The sequence below is a fragment of the Tenrec ecaudatus genome, chromosome 1, assembly GCF_050624435.1.
Source record: "Tenrec ecaudatus isolate mTenEca1 chromosome 1, mTenEca1.hap1, whole genome shotgun sequence".
NCBI lineage: Eukaryota > Metazoa > Chordata > Mammalia > Afrosoricida > Tenrecidae > Tenrec > Tenrec ecaudatus.
The window spans coordinates 2,784,958-2,806,711 of record NC_134530.1 but is presented as its reverse complement, the minus strand read 5'-3'; the positions used below and the strand labels follow the sequence as shown (position 1 = coordinate 2,806,711).

The 21,754-nt window shown below is 58.3% G+C and overlaps 2 protein-coding genes across 2 annotated transcripts in view; one reads left to right on the top strand and one right to left on the bottom strand.

Moving 5' to 3' along the window:
- Positions 1–10: 10 nt before the first annotated feature.
- On the top strand, positions 11–1,024 carry TIMM13 (translocase of inner mitochondrial membrane 13). Its single transcript, XM_075544759.1, has 3 exons — positions 11–209; positions 308–376; positions 589–1,024. The coding sequence occupies exons 1-3, from the start codon at positions 90–92 to the stop codon at positions 685–687; spliced, it is 288 nt and encodes a 95-aa protein (XP_075400874.1). The 5' UTR covers positions 11–89; the 3' UTR covers positions 688–1,024.
- A 348-nt stretch (positions 1,025–1,372) lies between these two features.
- TMPRSS9 (transmembrane serine protease 9) overlaps positions 1,373–21,754 on the bottom strand; it is a 47,349-nt gene continuing 26,967 nt past the window's right edge. Inside the window, exons 9-18 of the mRNA XM_075536383.1 lie at positions 18,633–18,769; positions 16,269–16,587; positions 15,627–15,798; positions 13,292–13,563; positions 6,607–6,743; positions 5,050–5,425; positions 2,794–2,965; positions 2,176–2,441; positions 1,958–2,094; positions 1,373–1,621 (exon numbers count right to left, since the gene is read on the bottom strand). Coding sequence (XP_075392498.1) covers positions 1,460–1,621; positions 1,958–2,094; positions 2,176–2,441; positions 2,794–2,965; positions 5,050–5,425; positions 6,607–6,743; positions 13,292–13,563; positions 15,627–15,798; positions 16,269–16,587; positions 18,633–18,769 — 2,150 coding nt within the window. The 3' untranslated portion in view covers positions 1,373–1,459. The remainder of the gene's footprint in view (positions 1,622–1,957; positions 2,095–2,175; positions 2,442–2,793; positions 2,966–5,049; positions 5,426–6,606; positions 6,744–13,291; positions 13,564–15,626; positions 15,799–16,268; positions 16,588–18,632; positions 18,770–21,754) is intronic.

The window sequence follows — 21,754 nt, the reverse complement described above, 5'->3', positions numbered from 1 at the left end:
ACTTCATTCCCTGTGGTGCCGCGCTGCCAGCTTCCGGCGCCAGTACGGGTCGGCGCACGCGGCGGCGCTCCGGGTGACTTTGCGGAGCAATGGAGGGTGGCTTCGGCTCAGATTTCGGGAACTCCGGGGGCGGGAAGCTGGACCCCGGTGTCATCATGGAGCAGGTGAAAGTACAGATTGCCGTCGCCAACGCGCAGGAGTTGCTACAGGTCGGTGGCCGAGCCGGGGGTCGGGGCGAAGGTGGGGGATTTTACCCCACACACACCAGGCGTGAAGTTGTAGACTAAGGGGCCGTGTGTCTCCGCAGAGGATGACGGACAAGTGCTTCCGGAAGTGCATAGGAAAGCCTGGGGGCTCCCTGGACAATTCTGAGCAGGTGAGGGCCGGAGGGTGGGTGGACGCGAGTTGCTTGCCCTGGGACCTGGCGGGAGGGCCGCTGCGCCTGCGCAGACGTGCAGGGCAGTGTGGTGGGGCCGTTGCACGTGCGCAGTCGGCCGCCCGGGACCCCTCTCCCTGGGGAGGCGAGCAGGTGAGCAATCCTGGGGCGTGCGCCAAGGGCCCGCCTCTGAGCCCTCTCCTCACCTGCAGAAGTGCATCGCCATGTGCATGGACCGCTACATGGACGCCTGGAACACGGTATCCCGTGCCTACAACTCGCGGTTGCAGCGTGAGCGGGCCAACATGTAACGAGGACCCTCCAGGAGCCCCTCCCTCCAACCCCCATGCCCTTATCCATAAACATTCTGAGACGGGACTGCGAAGAAGCGTGGTTCCGTAGCGCCTGGACTGCCCCTCACTGGACACTGAACCTCACCCTGTCCGCCTCCAGTGTAAATTGTGTCTGGGGACCCAGTGCCTTCCTAACATGCAGGCAGCTCGGGGTCAGGCCGCGGAGACCCCCTTTGTGCTCCAAGGTCGACTTCATGCCCCATGCAACCCTTCTTGTTTGGACTTTGGTGGGAGGGTGGGGCGGGCAGGCCAGAGCCGACTTGGGCTCACCTGAGCCAAATCCACTTAGGCTGTGAAATAAACTGCTGACAAGCGACACCGTGCGTTTATTCTGTGGGTCCGGGACCCTAATAGCCTTCAGCCTTCATTTGTTTTGTTGTTTTCTTTTTTTTGGGGGGGGGGGGCGGCTCTGTTTTCCTGCAGAGCCCCTGGGGGTACCAAGCAAGGTGGTAGGGATGTATTCAACGAAAAGGGGCAATCTCACGATGTACCCCAGCCTCGAAGGCTACCCACCCCCAGCCCTTGCATTCCCTCCCTCCACTATCCTCCTATTTCTGACCCACGTGGAAGTGGGGCAAGGGAAGAAAGAGCAAGCAGGAGGCAGCATTTTATTGAAACAGTCAAAGCTGCACCCACACTCCCACCATGCCACCGCCTCCCTCTGCAGGCTGGGTGAGTGAGTGAGGCCTGTCGCCTGCCGCCTGCCGCCTCAGTGCCGGCCACCTGGAAATCAGTTCTTGATGTTCTGTCCGATCCAGCCTCTCACCGCCGCTACGCGAGTGTAGACTCCTGGGAAGTGGGGCCGCCCGCAGCCGTAGCCCCAGCTGGTAACCCCAGCTAGCACCCATCGGCCGGAGGGCTCCCTGCAAGCCAGGGGTCCCCCAGCGTCTCCCTGCGTTGGGGAGAAAGGAGAAGACATTAAAGCCAACACCCCTCCTCCTTGCCTGGAGCCTCATTTTGACTTTCTGGGAAATGGGTTCAGTGGTGGACATGATGCTGACCTGACCCTGTGTTCCCTGGCGATGACCACCTAGGACTGCCTCAGAGATGTGCCTGCACAAGGTCACCACTGATCCACCACCCCACTCTCCACCCCCCGCCATTCATTTGCCCCAGGAGGGGGCTGGGTCCGAGGTGTGGCCAGTGAAACAGGCAGAAAGGGTTGCAGAAGGTTTGGGTGGGGCAGGCTCCGGAAGGTCAGGATCAGAGCCGGGCCGGGGGCGCCCACCGAGCAGCTGTCCACGCCGCCCTGCGGGAAGCCGGCGCACAGCATGCGGCTGCTGATCTGCACGGGGTAGAAGCGGCGGCACGTCTGTTCGCTCAGCAGCCGCACGGCCGCCTTCTGCAGCTGCCGCGCCATCGCGCCTGCGGGCGACAAGGCGTCAGCCGCCCGTGCCCGTGCCCGTGCCCGCGCGCCGCCCAGCCCGCGGCCGCCCGGCCACCTACCTCCCTCTCGCACCGAGCCCCAGCCGGTGATGACGCAGCGCGCGCCGGCGGGGGGCCGCGGCGCGGGCTCTGGCAGGCAGATGGGCCGCACCAGGTGGCTGCGGCGCACGGGCCCGGCCAGCTCCAGCAGCGCCACGTCGTAGTCGAGCGTGTACAGGTTGTAGAAGGGGTGCCTGTAGATGCGCGCCACGCGCTCCAGCTGCCCGTCGGCGCCGCTCAGGAACGGCGTGCCCAGGAAGGCCGCCCACTGCTTGGGGTCCCCGTAGCTGCGGGCGCGGGCGCAGGTGTCGGCCAGGCGCCGCCCGCGCCCTGCCCCCTCCCCGGCCTCGACTTACCCCGCTGTGAACTGGGGCCAAGAGAGGGATTGGCCCTGGCCCTGCCCCCACCCCTTTCCAGCGCCCCACCAGGGTGGGGACTCGGTGATGATGACCCACTGGGGTGGGGACAGGGCTGGCGAAGGACGCGACGCAGCACCTCCCCACGACCCGATGTCGTCCGCGCCCCAAGCCACGACCCCAGGCTTGGTGGGGGCCGTCAGCTCGGCTCGCCCCCACCGGCTCAGGGTGGGGTGTGGTTCTGCGGAGAAATGGGGGTGCAGGGAGGGGCCGGCGGACTCACACGTCGAAGCAGTGGGCCGCCGACAGCAGCCACCTCTCCGCCACCAGCACGGCCCCGCAGCGGTGCTCCCGGCGCCGCAGCCACAGGCTCACCTGCCATGGCCACTCGCCGCGGCCCGCCGCGCTGCCGCCCACGATCCGGGTCAGCGCCGCCGCGGGCGCCAGGCCGCAGTCTGCGGGGACGGGGGGTGGTGGGGGACCGGGCCTGGCGCTCGCTTGGCCAGCCCCCCCAGCTTGCCTCTCTCGGCTTCTCTCCAGTGACATTTGAGGTTGGCATTTAAGCACTGGGCTGCAACCTCAAGGTCGACCGTTTGAACCCAATGGCCGCTCTGCGGAGGGAACACGCGGCTGCCGGCCCCTTTAAAGACTGACAGCCTTGCACACCCATGGGGGTAGAGCGCTATCCCTTCTTACGGTGTCGCCAAGAGTCAGAATCGGCTCGGTGGCAGTGGGCTTTACGTTCTAATGCCTTGGGGTTGGGCCCCGTGGGACTTTGGGGGGTGGGACGGGAGATATCGTTTCCCCCCCCATGTTTCTCTGGGCCCCATTTGCCAGTCTTCCTGCCTGGGCCCACAGGCTCCATCTCCCACCACTCCCTGCCGCCCTCCCTGGAGAGCCCTTTCAGGACCAAGTATCCCACCTCTGGCACTTCCTCCAGGCTGTGACCCCCCAACAGGGCCCCCACCTCAAATAACACAGCTGTCGAAAGTGGGTGCTTTCCAAGGGTGCTGCCCCTCACTGGAGCACCCAATACCTATCCTATGCCTTCCCCACCTTTTCTCCCTCCTCCAGCTGATCCTCCTACCGGGTCTCAGCGAGTTCACAGGTGCGCAGGAGTGTCAGGTCGGACGGTATCCCCCCCAAATAAGTGCTATAAACCTTAACCCCGACACTGGTGGAATGGAGTCCTGTTGACACCATGGTCCAGCGCAGGCCGCTAACTGGAGGGTCTGCAGTCGGAGCCCCCAGCAGCCCCTGGAGGAGGCACCTGCCCCAGCGTAGTGGATCCGGAGCAGCTGCCTGTGCTCAGTGCTCCGTGAAGAGCCCTGTGTTGGGCGGGCCGGGGAGGAGCCACAGGCAGGGTTAATGGCCCACCCTCTGAGAGTATCACCAGGTTCGTTGGATAGTACGCGGAGAAACACGATCCTCGCGTACGTGGCGCCCGTTAAACCAGAATATGTTCTGCGGCATATACACTCAACCGCGGCCACAAATAAAGTCATTAAAAAAAAAAACCAGACAAACAAACGAACAAAGGCAAAGAGAACTCCCTCCCAGGCTGCTGAGGTGCAAAGAGACAACCATCAGCGTCCCCGGGACCCTGTGGGGGTCCATGAGCCCCTGCAACCGTGAGAAACACCTCGGCCCTGACAAGCTCAGCCTCTGCGTGCTGTGCACGTGGACCCTGACTGAGGCAGGCTGAACAAGGGTAGCTGTGCTGGCAGGAGCACCGAGAGGATCGGGGACTGAACTAACAAGTCCGTCTCGGAAGGATGGAGCCAGGATGCTGCTGTTGTCAGGGAGAGGGCAGTCCCTGGAGAAGGGCATCGCGCTGGGTCAAGTGGAGGCCCGGCGGAAAAGAGGCAGGCCCTCAGCGAGATGGACGGACACAGTGGCTGCGACAGTGGGCTCGGGCATAAGGACATTTGTGAGGACAGTGCGGGGTTGGGCTGGGGATCATGCTGCTGGGTACAGGGTTGCTATGGGTTGGGGCTGACGGAATGCCACCTATCAACCACAGTAACGGGTCCACAGGCCCGCACCCTCCTTGATTTGTCTTCTCTTCCCTCAAACAGACAGACAGACATACACAGCAGTCGTCGCCAAGTCTACTGTGACCCCTGGTGACCCCCCCCCCGCATGCATCGGCCCCTTGGGGTCCCAGCGGCTGAATTTTCAGGAGACAGTCAGGCCTTTCTTCTGAGGTGCCCAGAATGGACTCCGACCACCAACCACAAGAAGTGCTTGCATCACCCAGAGATCTCCACCCCCACTCTCCATTCCATCTTCTCTACGCCTCTGGAGCACACACTTGTCACCCTGCCATGATCTTGTTTGTTTCTGGGGCACCTCCTTTCCTACCGCACCCCCACCCTCACTCCAAGTTTGGTGCTGAACCTGACGCACCCACAGTAGAGACCCCTCCCTCCAGGGGCTTCCCCTCTGCCAGGTCAAGAAGCCCTTTTCACTGGGAGAAGGTTGACGACGGGGAGGGGATATGGCCTCCGCAAACCACAGCCCCCCACCCCCTCAGTACCTGAGAGCTGGGGGTGTGTGCTGGGCTCAGGCGTGTTCAGAGGTGGCGTCTGCTTCATGGTGGTGTTTGTGATGGGAACAGTGGTGCTGGCCGGCGGGCTGGTGGCCCTGCTGGTGGTCCCTCCCGGCTCTGTGAGGCCGGCGGTGGTCCTCAGGGGCCGGCTTGGAGTGAGGGGTGTCCCGGAGGTGGAGGAGGGGGCAGCCGTGGGGAGGGCAGTAGCGGCCATGGTCTCCAGGATCCAGCCCTTCAGCCTGGTGACGCGCGTGTACACGCCTGGCTTCTTGGCCTGCGCGCAGCCAATGCCCCAGCTCACAATCCCGGCCAGGTAGAACACTCCAGGGGTCTCCTCGCAGGCCAGGGGGCCCCCGGAGTCACCCTGCGGGGCACAGCAAGGAACACACGTCAGCTGGCTGGTCCAGACCCACCCCGGTTCTTCCATTGGTGGTTTGAAAAAATGTAGGGAAAAAAAATCCAAAGGGCGCAGCAGGGGTGGGGAGGGTGGGGGGCTTGACCTTATTCCCACCTGGGAGCAAGATCAAACTTTCTTCTCTTGTAAAGGAGAAATGCTGTTTGATCTCACTGACATGAAATCGCCAAACATAGAGACAGGGTGTGGGCGTTGTGGTTACGAGTTGGGCTGCTAACTCCAAGGTCAGCAATTCAAACCCACCAGCCGCTCCTTGGGTGAAAGACGAGGCTGCCTGCTTCTACCATCTCAGAAACCCACCCGGCCCTATAGGGTCGCCAGGTGGCAGAATTCACTCCGTGACAGTGAGAGAAGTGGCCTCCAGGGGGCAGTGGTGGATCAGTGGTTGGACTCTCCACTGCTGTAGGTTCAAACCCGCCAGCCTCTCTTTGGGAGACAGAGGAGGGTGTCTGCGCCCGTGAAGATTTATTTTGCAAACCCTCGCCAGGGCCACTATGCGGGAGATTCCGGTTCCCATGCTGGCCAGTGCCCCTCCTGCACAGCCCGGGGAGGCTGCTGGGATGCTGGGCAGGTTTTAGCAGAGGCTTCGGTTCTGAATCGGACTTGGAACAAAGGCTTAGTTGCGGACTTCCTAAAACCGCCAATGAGAACATTATGGGTCCCCTAGGCTCCCCTGGAACAGGGTGGCGTAGTGGTTACATGTTGGGCTGCCAACCTCAAGGTCAGCGGTTCGAAACCCCCCAGCTTCTCCGTGGGAGAAAGATGAGGCTTTCTACTCCCATAGAGAGCTATCATCTTGGAACCCCGCTGGGGCAGTTCTACCCTGTCTTATAGGGTTCGCCGGGCATCAGAATCAACCAGGTGCCGTCAGTTTGGTTTAGTAGTGGGGCCCAGTGCATGGGGCTGCCAACCCCAGGGTCAGCAGTTCCAAACCACCACCAGCTCCTCAGAGAAAGGCAGGGCTTTCTACTCCTGCAGAGAGTCAGTCTCGGAAACCCACAGGGGCAGTTCTACCGTCCTAGAGGGTCACTATGAGTCGGCATCGCCTCGGTGGCACTGGGTTGGGTTGGGTTTGGCAGCAGCACCACCGACACCACCCGGCAGCTGGCCTGTCCGTTCCATCGCCACACCTGGCAGGAATCGACTCTGCCTTCCAGGAAGCCGGCACACAGCATCCGGTCAGTGAGGGAGAAGTTGTAGAGGATGCTGCAGGTCTTCTGGTCGATGATGCCCACCGAGGCTTTCTGCAGAATGTCCGGCTTGGTCGCTATAAGGAAGGGGAGAGCCCCACAGGCCAGTTGGACGGGTGGGGCGGGAGTCCGTGGGACCTCATCCAGCGAACTAGCCCCACGCCTGCCCTGCAGACAGAGAAAAGGGGGCTCGGGGCATTTGGAGCTGGCAGAAGGTCTCATGGCCAGAAGGGCGCAGCCCTTGAGCCCCAAGGGCCACTGTCCCCACGAGGCAGCCACCACGTGCAGGGTAACACTGACCTCTGCCAGAACCCACTGCTGCCTGGGCAGTCCTGCCATGGCAGAGGGCAGCTTCCTCTGGAGGGCTTATTGCTCTAATGGATCTGTCTGTCAATCAATCTGTCATTCCGTTTGTCAATCATTCCATCTATCATTCCATCATTCTATATCAATCATCCATCCATCTATCATTCCGTCTATTAATCATTCTATCTCTGTTATTCCATCTGTTGATCGATCTATCAATCACTCCATCTATCTGTTTCCAGGTGCTGACCCACAGAGACCTCGTGGACAACAGAACAAAGTACTGCCCAGTCCTGCGCCGTCCTCCTGGAGGGCTTTCTGTTTGAGCCCGTGGGTGCTGCAGGGGCACTGTTACTGAAGGTGGCTCTTCTGGCCAAAGCCTCCAACTCCCACCAAACTCCTTTCCCTGCAGGAGTCTGGTGAGACGGCGGAGGGAGATGCTGACAGGATGGATTCACCTGCGAGTCACCACGAGCAGGATCCCCTGCAGTGCATCCTGCTGCGTCTAAGCTGTGCCCTCTGAGAAACAGGGGGAGGGATCTCATTACCAGCGCCCGATATCTCTAGACCTGAGATGCCCTGCGCAGTGACCCTCCTGGATCCAGATGACAGCGAGATCGTCAGAGATAGGGGCAGCAGAACCAGGAACCAGCGTACGGAGCAGAATGATAGACTCCCCAGGGCGCGGAGCAAGCTAAGCTGAGTGATTTTGTGCCGGGGGCTGGCTTGTGGAGTCGGGTGCCTCTGGGGAAGTTGGGACTTGCTGACCCACAGAAGTGGAACTCCGTGCCTCCGGGCTCAGGCTTAACACAAAGCAGTGCGTCCCTTGGACTTTTATTAGCAGACTGGACAGATCAGCCCTGAGCATTTCTCACTGCCCTTCCAACTTGCTTGCTTCCTTCACAAACCCTTTGCTTGTGAATTTTGTCCGTGGCTTCTGTGTCGTGGTGGCAATGGATACTAGGACCTAGAGATCAAGTAGGGAATGATGACTTAGACAGTGCAGTGGTAGTTGCTGAGTTTCAAGACAGACGACGGAGAAGAGATAGGCTATTCACTACTAGACTAAGAGCAGACTACGAAGAGGGACTGGCTGTCCACTTGCAGACGAAGACTACATTATGGAGGACAGGCTGTTCTGAGAACAGCAGCGGGGCACTGTCAGGGATCGTGCCCGAAGATGAGCCCCTCTGGTCGGGCGACACTTTGAACAGGACGAGAAGAGCCGCCTCCACAGAGGACAGTCGACCTCACTCGTGACGTGGCTGGAAGAACGCTTCCGGGGCATGCATGTGCTGGCAGGGAAATGACTGGCAAAGATAAGAAAGAGCTGCACCCGTCCGTTACTAAATGGAACGCGGAATGTGTGAAGCAGCACGGCTCTAGGGACACTGGAAGTCGTCTAAAATGAAATGCAATAAGGATGGATACCCCAGTTGCTTGTTGAGAGTGAGGAGGGCCAGACGCCCTTGCGGATGAAGATCGAGGACTGCAGCCTGCAGTGGGGATTGCAACTCAACGTCAGGAAGACCCAAATCCTCACCACTGGACCGATGGGCAACATCATGACAAACGGAGGAAAGGTTGGCAAGGGTCTCGTCTTGCGCGGATCCACAATCAATGCCCATGGAAGCAGGGGTCCGGTCAAAAGATGCATTGCGTTGCGGAAACACGCTGCACAAGACTTCTTTAGAGCGTTGAGGAGCAAGGATGGTGCTCTGAGAGAGAGCTCAGGTGTGCCTGACCCAAGCCGTGGGTCCTCCGTTGCCCCCATGCATGTGAAAGTTGGACACTGACTAGGGCAGACCGAAGAAGAATCGATGCATGTGAACCGTGGTGAAGAAGAATCGATGCATGTGAACCGTGGTGAAGAAGAATCGATGCATGTGAACCGTGGTGAAGAATCGATGCATGTGAACCGTGGTGCTGGAGACGAATATTGGAAGTACCACGGACTGCTAAAAGGACCAAGATGGAATCCACAGAAATTTGGAACGACAACTACAAATTGACGACCTCTGTGGGAAGAGACAATGGAGCAGCTCAATTTCAGTAGCTAAAATGAGGCCAGGTGCCGACTGTGGATCAGACCACCAATTGCTCCTCTGTAAGTTCAGGATCAGAGAATGGGAAGAGAGTGGATGTGCATGAATCCTTTCTTCCAGTGGTTTTCAACCCACCTCATGCCGTGACCCTTTCAGACAGGTCCTCATGTTGTGGTGACTCCCCAACCCTAAAATCATTTTCATTGCTACTTCATCACTGTGACTTTGCTACTGTTATGAATCGGGCGACTCCTGTGAAAGGGTCATTTGACCCCCAAAGGGGTCGTGACCCACAGATTGAGAACCGCTGCTTTATTCTCATATATTAAGAAGCCTGGCAGGCTGGGTTTCTGGGGGTGGAGGGAGGCCTTCACCCTTGTGAGTTGGAGACCAGTCCCAATCACATTCTCATAATAATATTGTTCCCCACTATATCCTCCCGTAATATTACCACCTTAAAGTTACCCCGGACAAGCACCGGCTGATTGCCGTGTAGCTGCAGCTTTAAGTACAGAGGCCGACATGTGCTGTTGCTCTCTAGGCTCTGAAGACAGACACCCCCTTACCTGTCACCGGCACTGGTGTTGGTACTCCTCCTATGTATTCAGGGACCTTTAGGGTTAGGGGACAGCCCACTTGGTTACGCACGTCTTACCTGTAATTAGGGGTGCTTGCACGAGCACCAAGAGTATATGAGCTGTCATTGGAAATACAGTCTCTCTCTGCGCGGCCCCGGCCCCTGAAGTCATGGCGGTCCTGGAGGTGAGCCCTGCATGCTTTGTCTTGCCTGATGTCTCTTTAATTCACCCCTCAATTACACACCCGCCCCCTTGGACCCATTCGGTAGTGGGGGCTGGCTCCCCCCAGCTGAAGAAAATTAAAATAAATCTACAAGAGCCAACATACAACCTTGCGTCTCTCCCCGCTGGATTTCAAGAACAGCTCATGAACAGGTCTGACACAGGGAGCACTAAGGACGGAAGGCCCGACGAGCTGTGGGAGGTCATCAAGACCGTCCTTCACGGAGAAGACAGACGGGCACTAAGAAGACAGGGAAGAAAAGATGGGAGTGAAAGTCAGACTCTGAAACCTGCTCTTAATCGCGGAGGAGCTAAGACACGTGGACGGAAGGATGAAGTCATCGGGCTGAAGAGACAATGTCAGGGGCAGCTGGAGAAGACAAAGCCAACTATGATAATGAAATGTCAAGGACTTAGAGACGAAATGCCAAAGGCAAGGAACACGTGAAACGGAAAGAACTCGAGAAAAAAGTCCAAGCTTCGCGTTGCAATTTTGAAAGATCCTATACGTGAAATACTGAATGCTGCCGGGCACATCTAGAAAAGATGGAAAGAACCGGTCACCATCTGGCCGTTTCAGGGGCAGCATAGGAACAAGAGCCACTGATGCGGAAGGAAGAAGTCCAAGCTGTCCGGTGTGCGCCAGCCAACAAGGCTCCAGGACTGGCTGGGATGCCATCCAACTGCCTCAGCACGCCGAGGAAGCCCCCAAGCCCTCACTTGTCGGTGCCAGGAAGTTCGGAAAATAGCTACGTGATCCACTGACTGGAAGAGACCCATGGGTGTGCGCATTCCGCAGAAAGTGAACCCGACAGAAGGCTCAAGCTGTAGAACAATGTCATTGATCTCACACACAAGTACAATTCTGCCGGAGAGCATCCAACGGCAACAGTTGCAGAAGTTCATTGACAGGGAGCAGCCAGAAGTTCAAGCCCGATTCCGAGAAGGACGTGGAAGAAGGGCTGTCGCTGCTGATGTCAGGTGGATCTCCGCTCCAAGCGGGAACGTCAGAGAGATGTTTGTGTTTCATCGTGCCCAGGCATTCCGCTGTGCGGGCCGTCATTCGTACACGCGGATGACCTGGAGGAGAATGGGACGTCTGGAACACTGCATTGCGCTCCTGTGGAGCTTGTACATGGTTCCAGAGGCGGCCGCGCCAGGGAACCAGGGCGCCCTGCGTGGTCTACAATCAGGAGAGGTGTGCGTCGGGTTGTATCCTGCACCACGCCAGTTCACGCTGTGTGCTGCGTAAATCGTCAGAGAAGCTGGCTGATACTAAGCAGACTGTGGAATCAAGATCGGAGGAAGGCTTACTAACCCCCTTCAAGATGCAGATGACAAAACCCGGCTGGCTGACAGGGAGGAGGACTTGAAGCCCTTGCCGACGAAGATCAAGGACGGCAGCCTTCAGTGTGGATGACACCTCAGTGTAAGGAAGACCCCAATCCCCACAACGGGCCCGATCGGTAGCATCGAGAGAAGTGGAGTACCTGCTTGGATCCACAATCAGTGCTCGTGGAAACAAAAGTCGAAAGATCAAAAGAGGCACTGTGTTAGGTGAATCTGCTGCACAAGAGTCTGGAAGAACTCAGATGCCCCTTTGAGGGCTCAGGTGCGCCTCACCCAGGCCATGGTACTCTCCATTGCGTCATCTGAACGTGAACCTGGGCACTGAACAAGAAGACTGTAGAAAAAGACACGCATTTGATTAGTCCTGGGCATCGTTTACTTGACTCGTTAAGTATCTTCGCTCTTCGCGCCGGGCAGGGAGAAGCCAGGCGTTGCCTTGCTCAGTTTTAGACGGCTGCTCTCCGGGGGCTTTTTAGTGGCTGATCTCCAGGCCTTTCTTCTGAGGTGCCCCTGGGGAGATTCAAACTTCCAACTAGCAGCTGAGTGTGTTCATTGTCGACACCATTGGGGGTTCCACCCTGAGCGTGTCTGAGTGCCCTAAGAAAGGCGCTCGGACTTTTCCCCCTAAAAGGGCCAGAGAGTAAATTCTCCCATCTTTGCCGGCTGCAGGCTGTCTGTCCGCAGCTCTGCCCTCCTGACGTTCTAGAAGCAGCCGTTCTAGAAGCGAGCTGAAGGTGCTTCCTGCTCAGACCCTTCCCAGGTTGTCCCCACCGCTCAGAGAGGCCCGACAGCACACTTGAACTTGAACGGGCACACGCCCCAGGGTGGGCACTCAAGGTGGACGGCGAGTCCAGGCGGAGGAAGCCCACCCTCACGCTGGACCAGTAGGTGACAACACGAGAAAAGGAGAAAAGGTTGGTGCGGTCAGGGACTTCGTCTTGCCTGGATCCACAATCAGAGACCGGGGAAGCAGCGGCCACGAGATCCATTGATGCGCGAGGCCTCTTTAAAGCCCTGAAAGGCCAGGATGCTACTTTGAGGCCGGAGGAGCACCGGACTCGAACCGTGGCGTCTTCAGTGGCCTCCGATGCCTGTGACAGTTGGACGGCGAGTCAAGAAGAGCGAAGAGGAATGGATGCGTTGAGAGTGAGATGCCGGAGACGAACACCGCAAGTACCGCGAGCTACCCAGAGAAGGAGCCAGTGTGCCCACGAAGCAGTACAGCCAGCCGGCGCCTTCCAGGCAAGGAGGCTGCTGCTGCTGTCCCACACGACCAGGAGGTCCCAACCTGTCGCGACCCTCACTCTGCTCAACAGAAGGAAGCACCGCCGGCTCCGGCACTTCCCTCACGCTGGTGCTTCCGCAATCCTCAGGAGGGCAGGCACTGGCCTCAGAAACTCAGGACGGGTCATTAGGAGAGACCAGTCCCCGGTGGACATCATGCTCAGTGAAGTAGAAGGGCAGCAGGGGTGGGTGGGGGGAAGGAAGCCCCTGCATGAGACAGACGGACACCGTGGCTGCAGCAAGGGGCTCAAAGGTGAGAGCGATTGTGGGGCCGGCGCAGGGCTGGGCGGTGTTTCCTTGCATGGGGTCGATGTGCGTCAGATGGAACATCCTAACAACATCGCAGCACCTGTTCCACACCTTGTCCTCACAAGCAGGTGGTTAGCCACTCGGAGCCTGCCAAACCTCACCCAGCATCGGTTCATCCCCAGTTCAGGGTCAACCCTGCCCTCGCAAGGGCCCTGAGGTCAGGGGTTCAAATCTTCCCAGTGGTACCGAGGAAGAAAGGCCTGGAGACTTGGTTCTGTAAAATGACAGCCCGGGGGACCCTCTGAGGCAGCTCTGCTCTGTCCCCTGGGTCACTAGGAGCTGGGCTCAACTCCAGCTCAAAGATGTCAGGGGCTGCTGCCCTCCCTGCCACAAGCTCTCAGATCACAGACCCCTCGTCCCCACGGCACTACAACGGGATGTAGCACTGCCCCGCCTGCCCCAATCTCCCTGGGGTTTCCATGTCCTTCTGCCCTGGACTCAGGCAGGTCCAGCATGCGGCTGTCACTGTGGCTGCCCTCCATCTAGGCTCCGCGGGTCCCACCCCCATGCCCCATCCCCTGTGCCGCTCACCATTGCCCTCTTGGGTGTTACCCCAGCCGGAGATCATGCACTTGCGACCGACAGGGAACTTCTGGATGGCCAGTGGCAGGCAGATGGGCTGGATGTACTTGTTGAAGGGCAGCGGGCTGGCCAGCTCCAGCATGGCCACGTCGAAGTCCAGGGTGGCCGCCTGGTACAGGGGGTGCAGCACCACCCGCCGGAGGCCCACCTTCACCGGGCTGCCGCCCATGCCCAGGAGGGACGCCGTGCCCAGGTGCGCCCGCACCTGCTCCACCTTTGTGCTGCAGAGACAGGGCCTCAGACACCCCTCGCACACCTTGCGTCCCATCCCCCAAGAGTCCAGGCTGGCCTCTGAGAGCCAAGGCAGGGCTCCGGGCGGAGCGGTGGGCTCTGCAGCCCCTTCAACTCTTGCTCTGGGAGGAGATGCTTATTGATTTCCGGTGCCTCAGGGAGGCCTTTCAGCCCATTTTCTTCAACAGAGGGAACGGGTCTCCCCATCCCAGCGTTTCTGAGACCCATAGCCCCCCTGCAGAACCCTGCAGGCCTGGGTGTCAGGGCAGGAGGCATCGGGAGCCACAAAGTTGGGGGTTTGAACGCCCCAGCCCCAGCCCCTCCTCCTCGGAAGAACAAAGAGCCCATCTGCCAGCACTTTAGGAAGGACTCAGCAGGCGATCCAGGAGGGAAGCCAGCTACTTGTCCTTTGCTACATTTTTACAATTTTCACTCCAAGATCTGACAACCACTAGTCTATTGGCTGTTTTCTCTTAACTCCAACAGAGCCTTTTCTAAGTCCAGCCAAATTTCAACTGAGGAAAATACTGTAGGGGAAAAATACATAGAAATGTCAGATCATTTTAGAAGAGTTCCTTCTCCCTAAAATCGTATAAATAACGGGATCATATTGGCCTCCGTAACTCTGTAAAGACTGTAATAATATTGACTTTTGCAAATTCATCTCAGTTTTAGTTTTTGCAGTTGGAAGGTTGGTGTGACATATGTTATATCCTACTCGGAAGCAAAATGTTGACTCTGTTTCTAATGGTAGCATTTTAATGTTGCATATAAAGAATCTAAAAAATAAGCTCTAATTGGTGCGTAAAAAAAAGGCAGAGGGTCTCAGAAACACACACCCCCTTTTGCCTTGGGGTCACTGATGGCTGGGGGCTTGGTTTGGGGTTTATCACGCCAGCGTCCCTGGAAATGCTCCCAGAGACACTCAGAAGAAAGACCTGGCACTCCCAGACCTGGTCTGAGGCACCTCGCGGCGCGAGGGGCAGCATGGACCCCACAGAGGCAGGTGTGTGCGTGTGTGTGTGCGTGTGTGTGTGTGAAGGCAAAGTGATAAGGTTGCCCTTTGCCAAAGGTGTGATTGCTGCTGTTTACATTTGTGTGGCTGTCGCCGACCCATGAAGGGTCTCGGAGCGACCCTGGGGGTGTCTCTGTCGGTTCCTGGAAGCCGATTTCCAGGCTTCTCCCTCCAGTCTTAGACAGGAAGCTGAAACCCACTCCTTGCCACCGCAGCGCCCAGGCCTCCAGGGACAGGAGGCATGTTTGAGCATGAGGCGCACTGGCAGGGGCTCAAAGCCCACTCCCCTGCCTGGAGGGTGAGGGTCCTGACCCTAAGCACCCCCCCCTGCCACCCCTTCTGTCTCTCCTCAGGGCAACTATCTTGGACTCCCGGAAACTCAGATGACGATGCCCAGATGGGGAAGGAATGATGGGGTCTGCAGGGCCCCATACACTGACCCCAGCAGCCACAGTGGGAATGCTTTGGAGGTTGCGGAGATCTGGGGGGCTGGAGGTCAGGTGGGTGGGGGGTCTCACTAGTTGAGGCAGGGAGCAGCAGGCAGGGTGGGGTCTCCCTGGTTAAGGGAGGGGCCTGGGCAGGGTGGGGTCTCACTGATTGAGGGAGGGGCCTGGGCAGGGTGGGGTCTCACAGACTGAGGCAGGGGCAGCAGGCAGGGTGGGGTTTCCTGGTTGAGGGAGGGGCCTGGCAGGGTGGGGTTTCCTGGTTGAGGGAGGGGCCTGGCAGGGTGGGGTCTCCTGGTTGAGGCAGGGTGGGTCTCCCTGGTTGAGGCAGGAGTCTGGCAGGGTGGGTCTCCCTGGTTGAGGGAGGGGCCTGGCAGGGTGGGGTCTCCCTGGTTGAGGCAGGAGTCTGGCAGGGTGGGGTCTCCCTGGTTGAGGGAGGGGCCTGGGCAGGGTGGGGTCTCACTGATTGAGGGAGGGGTCTGGCAGGGTGGGTCTCCTGGTTGAGGCAGGGTGGGGTCTCCCTGGTTGAGGCAGGAGCCTGACAGGGTGGGTCTCCCTGGTTGAGGGAGGGGGCCTGGGCAGGGTGGGGTCTTACTGGTTGAAGCAGTGGGCCGCGGACAGCAGCCAGCGGTCGCCCACCACGGTGGCTCCGCAGAAGTGCCGGGTCCCTTCCTTCAGGCTGACCTGCCAGGGCACCTCCCCGCTGGCGGCCCCGAAGCCGCCCACGATCCGGATGGGCTTCTCCAGGGCAGGCCTGGCCCCGCACTCTGCCGGACAGGGCAGCTGCTCAGAACGCCAGCCCGTTCCACAGAGTGGGAAACCGAGGCTGGGCTGGGGGCGCAGCTGGGGAAAGATGTGAACAAGGGGGGGCCCATAACACGGCGCAGGCTCCTGGTGATACAGCGGGTCCCTCCGCTACTAACGGAAACGTTGGCCGTTCTAAACCCCCCAAGTGGGTCCCCTCCGCCTTGAACCAGGCAGGGTCTTACTGGTGGAAGCAGAAAGGCCTGGCAATCTATTGCGTAAACCACGACTCCGCCCCCAAATAGACTTAACCAATAAAAAACGACGGCCAGACTGGACCCGCCCTCCCTGCCTGCGCTCACGACAGACATCGCTAATCCATCCCGTAACTCGTCCCCAGGGAGTGCTTTGGAAAGCCAGTACTAATCGATCCAACGCGACCCAGGCAGTGACCATCCCCTACTTCTTCCCGAGTCTCCCCAGGAAGCAACACCTTGTGGCTTGGCGGCGGTGGCCAAGTCCAGGGGCTCCGGGCCGGGGGTCAGGGTGGGTCCGGCGGGGGTGTCCTCCGCGGGGCTCTCGGGGGTGGTCGGCCGGGCACTGCTGGGCGTGGCGAGGGCGGGAGCCACGGTGGGGGCCGGGGGTGTGCCCGCCGTGGAGATGGCCTCCAGGATCCAGTCGCGGAGCCTGGTCACGCGCGCGTAGACGCCCGGGCGCCCGGCCTCCGCACAGCCGATGCCCCAGCTGACGATGCCCGCCAGGAAGAACCTTCCAGAAGGCTCCTGGCAGACCAAAGGGCCTCCGGAGTCGCCCTAGGAGACCAAAGCACGTGGTCGCGTGGGCAGCTCCACGGTGGAGAATTCTCTTCTCAGACCCACAGTCTCTTCTTTGGTTACAAAGACCAGGGTCCGTCGAAGAGCAAGAGCGTTCTACCGGGCTTCCAGCTCATGCTAAACACGCAGGGTTTAGCCACGCCTCTGCGATCCCCAAACCGCTGCAGGCCAGTCGTCCTCCCATCAACACACTAATCTAGTCTCATTCATTGTTGTCCTCAAGTGCACTTGACCCCAAAGCACCACAGAGCAAACCATCACCCAGTCTCGCCATCCTCACAATTGTTGCCAGGCTTGAGCCCATTGCAGCCACCGGATCCACCCATCTTCCTGAGGGCTTTCCTCGTTCTCCCTGCCGCTCCGCTTGACTAAGCGTGAGGTCCTCGTCCAGGGACTGGTCTCTCCGGACAGCACGTCCAGAGTATGAGAGATGACGTCTCCCCATCCTTGCCTCTAAGGAGTGCTCTGGCCAGACTTCTTCCAAGGCGGATTGTGTGTCCTTTTAACCGTCGGGGGTACTCTCTAAATGTTCTTCTGCGCCACCAAATTCAATGCCCCCATACTTCCGCCTTCCTACATTCAGTGTCCAACTTCCACAAGCAGAGGAGGCGGTGGCGAACGCCGGGGCTTGGGCCAGGGGCACCTTAGTGCCCAGAGTAACGCGCTGGCTTGTCAGTTCTCTTAAGAGGCCTGGTGCAGCAGCTCTGGGCTCCTGCAGTCTCATTGGAGAGCCTTCCAGAGAAAAGGTCCGATCAAACACTGGCATCCCTGGGGTCCCTGGGTCAGTGAAATCGCAGACGGAGGGGTCAGCTCGACAGGTCGTGGTAACTCTGTGTGTGTGTGTGTGTGTGTGTGTGTGGCGGGGGTAAGACGCCAAAGGGGTCATCTGCATCTAAGGGAGTTGCTCCCCACAGAGACCAGCCCTGCTCCTTCCCCGTGAGCAAGAGCAGCAAGGATGGAATCTCCCTGGGAAACCTGACCCCGCCCGCTCTTCAGGCCCGATCTTGCCCCCGTGAGACTTCCAAGGGACACGGCTTGAGTACCCTGAGGAGGCTTGAAGAGCACAGAAGTCTCTGGGGAAGGGGTCCGAAAACCAGACCAAATTCACGGCCATCCAGTCCATGCCGGCTCAGAGCGACCCTCTAGGACAGGGTAGATCTGCCCCTGTGGGTTTCCGAGACCGTGACTCCTCCGGAGCACAAAGCCCTGTCTTTCTCCTGTGGAGCGATGGGTGGCTTCGAACTGCTGACCCTGCGGTTAGCAGCCCAAGGAGGGACTGGGACACCACCAGGCAGGGCGCTCTGGGGAAGAAGAGGGTTGGAGAGAGAAACAGCTTTCTAAAGTGTGGAGCCCGAGATGGGAGGAGATGCCGGGCAGCAGCATTTCTGTTTCATGGAGGTTTCCACGTCCCATCGCCGCCCAGGCGTCCGAAAGTTGGACACCGTGTAAGGAAGACCGAAGGAGAATGGATGCATTTGGACTGCGGAGCCGGGGGAGCACGTCGAAAGGGCCGCGGCCTGCCGAAGCACAGACACATCTGTCTTGGAAGAAGTCCAGCCACACTGCTCCTTGGAGGCAGGACGGCGAGACTCGGTCTCCCGTATTCTGGACACGTTATCTGGAGAGACCAGTCCCTGGAGGACAGCATGCTTGGCCCAGCAGAGGGGCAGCGAAAAACAGGAAGACCCTCCACAAGATGGACGGACGCGGTGGCTTCAAGCAGGGGATCAGGGACAAGCACCCTTGGGAGGATGTCCATCCTGCTCCAAGTGGTCTTGCTACGAGTCGGAGCTGCTGGCGACAGCAAAAGCGAGGCAGCTGCCGAAGGGCCGTTCCTCACCCCCTTTCGGATCTGGAACATCAGGTGTGGGATCCAGAATGTTCTCTCCCCTCATCTGCTCTAGAACATTTCCCCAGAACAACGTTCTTCTTCCTGCCCTCTTTCCCCCCCATTCTAGAACATGCTGAGGCTCTACATCAGTCACAAGGTCACCACAGGTGAGCCCAGGGGTCCCCAGGACTACCTGGCAGGAGTCCACCTTGCCGTCCAGGTAGCCGGCGCACACCATCCTGTCCGTGAGCGAGTGGCCGTAGAGGCTGGTGCACAGGTCTTGGTCCAGCAGCTCCACCGTAGCTTTCTGCAGCACCTCCGGCTTGACCACTGTCCAGGGTGAGAAGAGACGAGGCAGGGAGGTTCTGTCCAGTGTCAGTGACCCAGCACACAAGGGAAACACAAGCTGACTCGTGCTTGCCCCCGAATTTGTAAACAACACTCCTCACACGTATTCTTGTCCATCCAAGATCCTACTTCTAGGTCTGGCCAGCACCTGTCCCTCTCGGGATCCTGCAGCCCTTACCTATAGAATCCAAGCCCTGGCGGCCCCTCCCCCCCATTTATAGCCCCTGGCTGCCGGCAGACAGCCCTGGTGGCATGGCAGTTACGAGATGGGCTGGTAGCCATAAGGCCAATAGTTCGAAACCATCCCTTGCTCTGAGGGAGTAAGATGGGGTTCTCCTCCTGTAAAGAGCTAAGTCTCAAAACCTCACGGGCGTTAGGTCAGCTGACCGCCCTCCTGACCCACCTGCGTTTGCATTAGGCTGAAATCTTGCTCCTATGTTCCACCACCGACACTTCTCTGGCTTTTTAAAATATTGCCGGTGGCCGTTTCTTTCTTGCCCTCTATTTTTGTGTTTCTAGCATTGCTAGTTCTTCCTGCTTCCTTTTGGTTTGTTTGGGTTGTTTCTGTTGGGTTTCCCAGCCTATGAAGCACAGAGTGGATGCGCAGAGACCACAACTGATACTGGTTTGTCAGGAGTCAGGGTGGGGAGGGCGAGGGAACTGGGGAGCAACCAAATGAATGCGGGAGGGGGAGGGAGCGCTAGAACTGATTGTGATGATGTAGATACAACTCTTTTTGAAAAGTGATTCTGGGGAGGGAGGAGCGGGGAGGAAGGGGGAAAAAGAGGAGCTGATACCAGGGGCTTAAGTGGAGAGCAAATGTTTTGAGGATGATGAAGGCAGGGAAAGTACAAATGTGCTTTACACAATTGATATTTGTATGGATTGTGATGAGTTGTGTGAGCCCCCAATAAAATAATAAAAAAAAGAGAAAAGTGACTCTGGACGTGTGGATATGTGAATTTCAGATCAATAAAACTATTTTTAAAAAAGAAAGCAGCCCCACAGGGGCAGATCTACCCTGTCCTGTGGGGTCGACGGTGGTGAGTTTGGTTTTTCTGACGGCTGGCAGACACGGGGAGGGGAGGGCGTGGGGCCAGTCAGCAAGGTCCGCACGCACACACTGTGCTTACTCATTTCTTACTCGTGTGGAGAGAGGGAGCAGCCTCAGGGGGGTCAAAGAGGTGGTGAGGACTACGTGACCCTGACCCCGGCCGGGTAGGAGGTAAGCGCGCAGGTGAGGGCGTAAGGCTCTTCGTCTATTCGTAGATTTCACTCTGACTGTTCAGAACTTTTAAGCAGATCAGCCCCCACCTCTCGGCACCATGACCTCGCTCCCTCTCTACCCCTGGGCCCCACCTGGATGTTCCTCTCGCTCACCACGCACGCCTGACCGCAGGGCCTCTGCACATGCTGTTCCCTCGGCCTCGCATACTTGTCCCTTCAGTATCTAGGTGGTTGCCTCCTTCATTTCCTTTTTCAGACACACCTCTTCCGACCTTATGAAAAGCTCCCGTGTCCCCTCTCGCCCAGGCCCCACCCCCCCACCCTGCCTTACTTCTCTCCGACATTCTCCCGCTCTCCCGTTTCCAGGAGCCCTGGTGGTGTCGTGGTCATGCGTGTTGGGCTGCGACCTGCCTGGTCGGCAGTTCAAAAACCACCAGCGGCTCCGCGGGGGAAAGACGGGGTCCTGAGAACAGTTACAGTGTCGGACACCCACCGTGGGGTCACTCTGAGTTAGCCGCCATTCCCTGGCAGTGAGTTTTGGGTGTTTTTTTTGGGGGGTCTCTCTTTTTAAAGATGGCATTTCATTGTTTGGGGTGAAGATTGACACGGCCGCTGAGGTGCCCCATTCAGCAGTTTCCCCGTGAAGGTGGTGTCAACCTGGCCAGGATGCCCACTGGTTTGGCAGTGAGAGCACAGTCAGATCCTGTGACCAGCTTTGATAGAATGTAACCATCTCCACATGGGAGCTGCCGTGAGCAGCCAACCAGTGGCGGGGAGGGTGTGTGTGTGTGTGTGTGTGTGTGTGTGTGTGTGTGTGTGTCCTGCTTCCAACAGAAGTGGGCCTAGTGGAAGAGCTTGCTTGTTTGCTGCTGGTCTGGATCCTGCATCTGGCTCATCCACCTCTGGGTCTTTGCAACGAAACCACAGCCTGTCCACCTCAGATTCATGCTCTCCTGCAGCCAGAAGCCTGGCGTCAGACTTGCCAATCGGACGTATGCTGCACACACGCCAGACGAAGCCTCCAGCCTGATGGTTGACGTGGAACCTGCCCACCTCTGCAACTGCGTGTGTCCTTTCCTTGAGATAAACCACACACACACACTAACTCACACACACACACACTAACTCAGACACATACCCTCACAAACACACACACACACTAACTCACACACACACTAACTCACACACACACACACACACTCACACACACTAACTCACACACACACACACTAACTCACACACACACACACTAACTCACACACATACCCTCACAAACACACACACACACTAACTCACACACACACCCTCACACACACACACACACACACTAACTCACACACACACCCTCACAAACACACACACTCACTCACTCAAACACACACACACAAACACACACTAACTCACACACTAACTCACACACACACACTAACTCACACACATACCCTCACAAACACACACACACACTAACACACACATACCCTCACAAACACACACAAACACACACACACTAACTCACACACATACCCTCACAAACACACACACACACTAACTCACACACACACCCTCACACACACACACACACACACTAACTCACACACACACCCTCACAAACACACACACTCACTCACTCAAACACACACACACAAACACACACTAACTCACACACTAACTCACACACACACACACTAACTCACACACATACCCTCACAAACACACACACACACTAACACACACATACCC

What these genes read in the sequence shown, in the direction of transcription:
- TIMM13 (XM_075544759.1), top strand. Translation starts at nt 90, where the DNA reads ATGGAGGGTGGCTTCGGCTCAGATTTCGGGAACTCCGGGGGCGGGAAG. An exon ending in ACGCGCAGGAGTTGCTACAG is followed by an intron (nt 210 to 307) that starts GTCGGTGGCCGA and finishes GTGTCTCCGCAG; the next exon opens with AGGATGACGGACAAGTGCTT. An exon ending in CCCTGGACAATTCTGAGCAG is followed by an intron (nt 377 to 588) that starts GTGAGGGCCGGA and finishes CCTCACCTGCAG; the next exon opens with AAGTGCATCGCCATGTGCAT.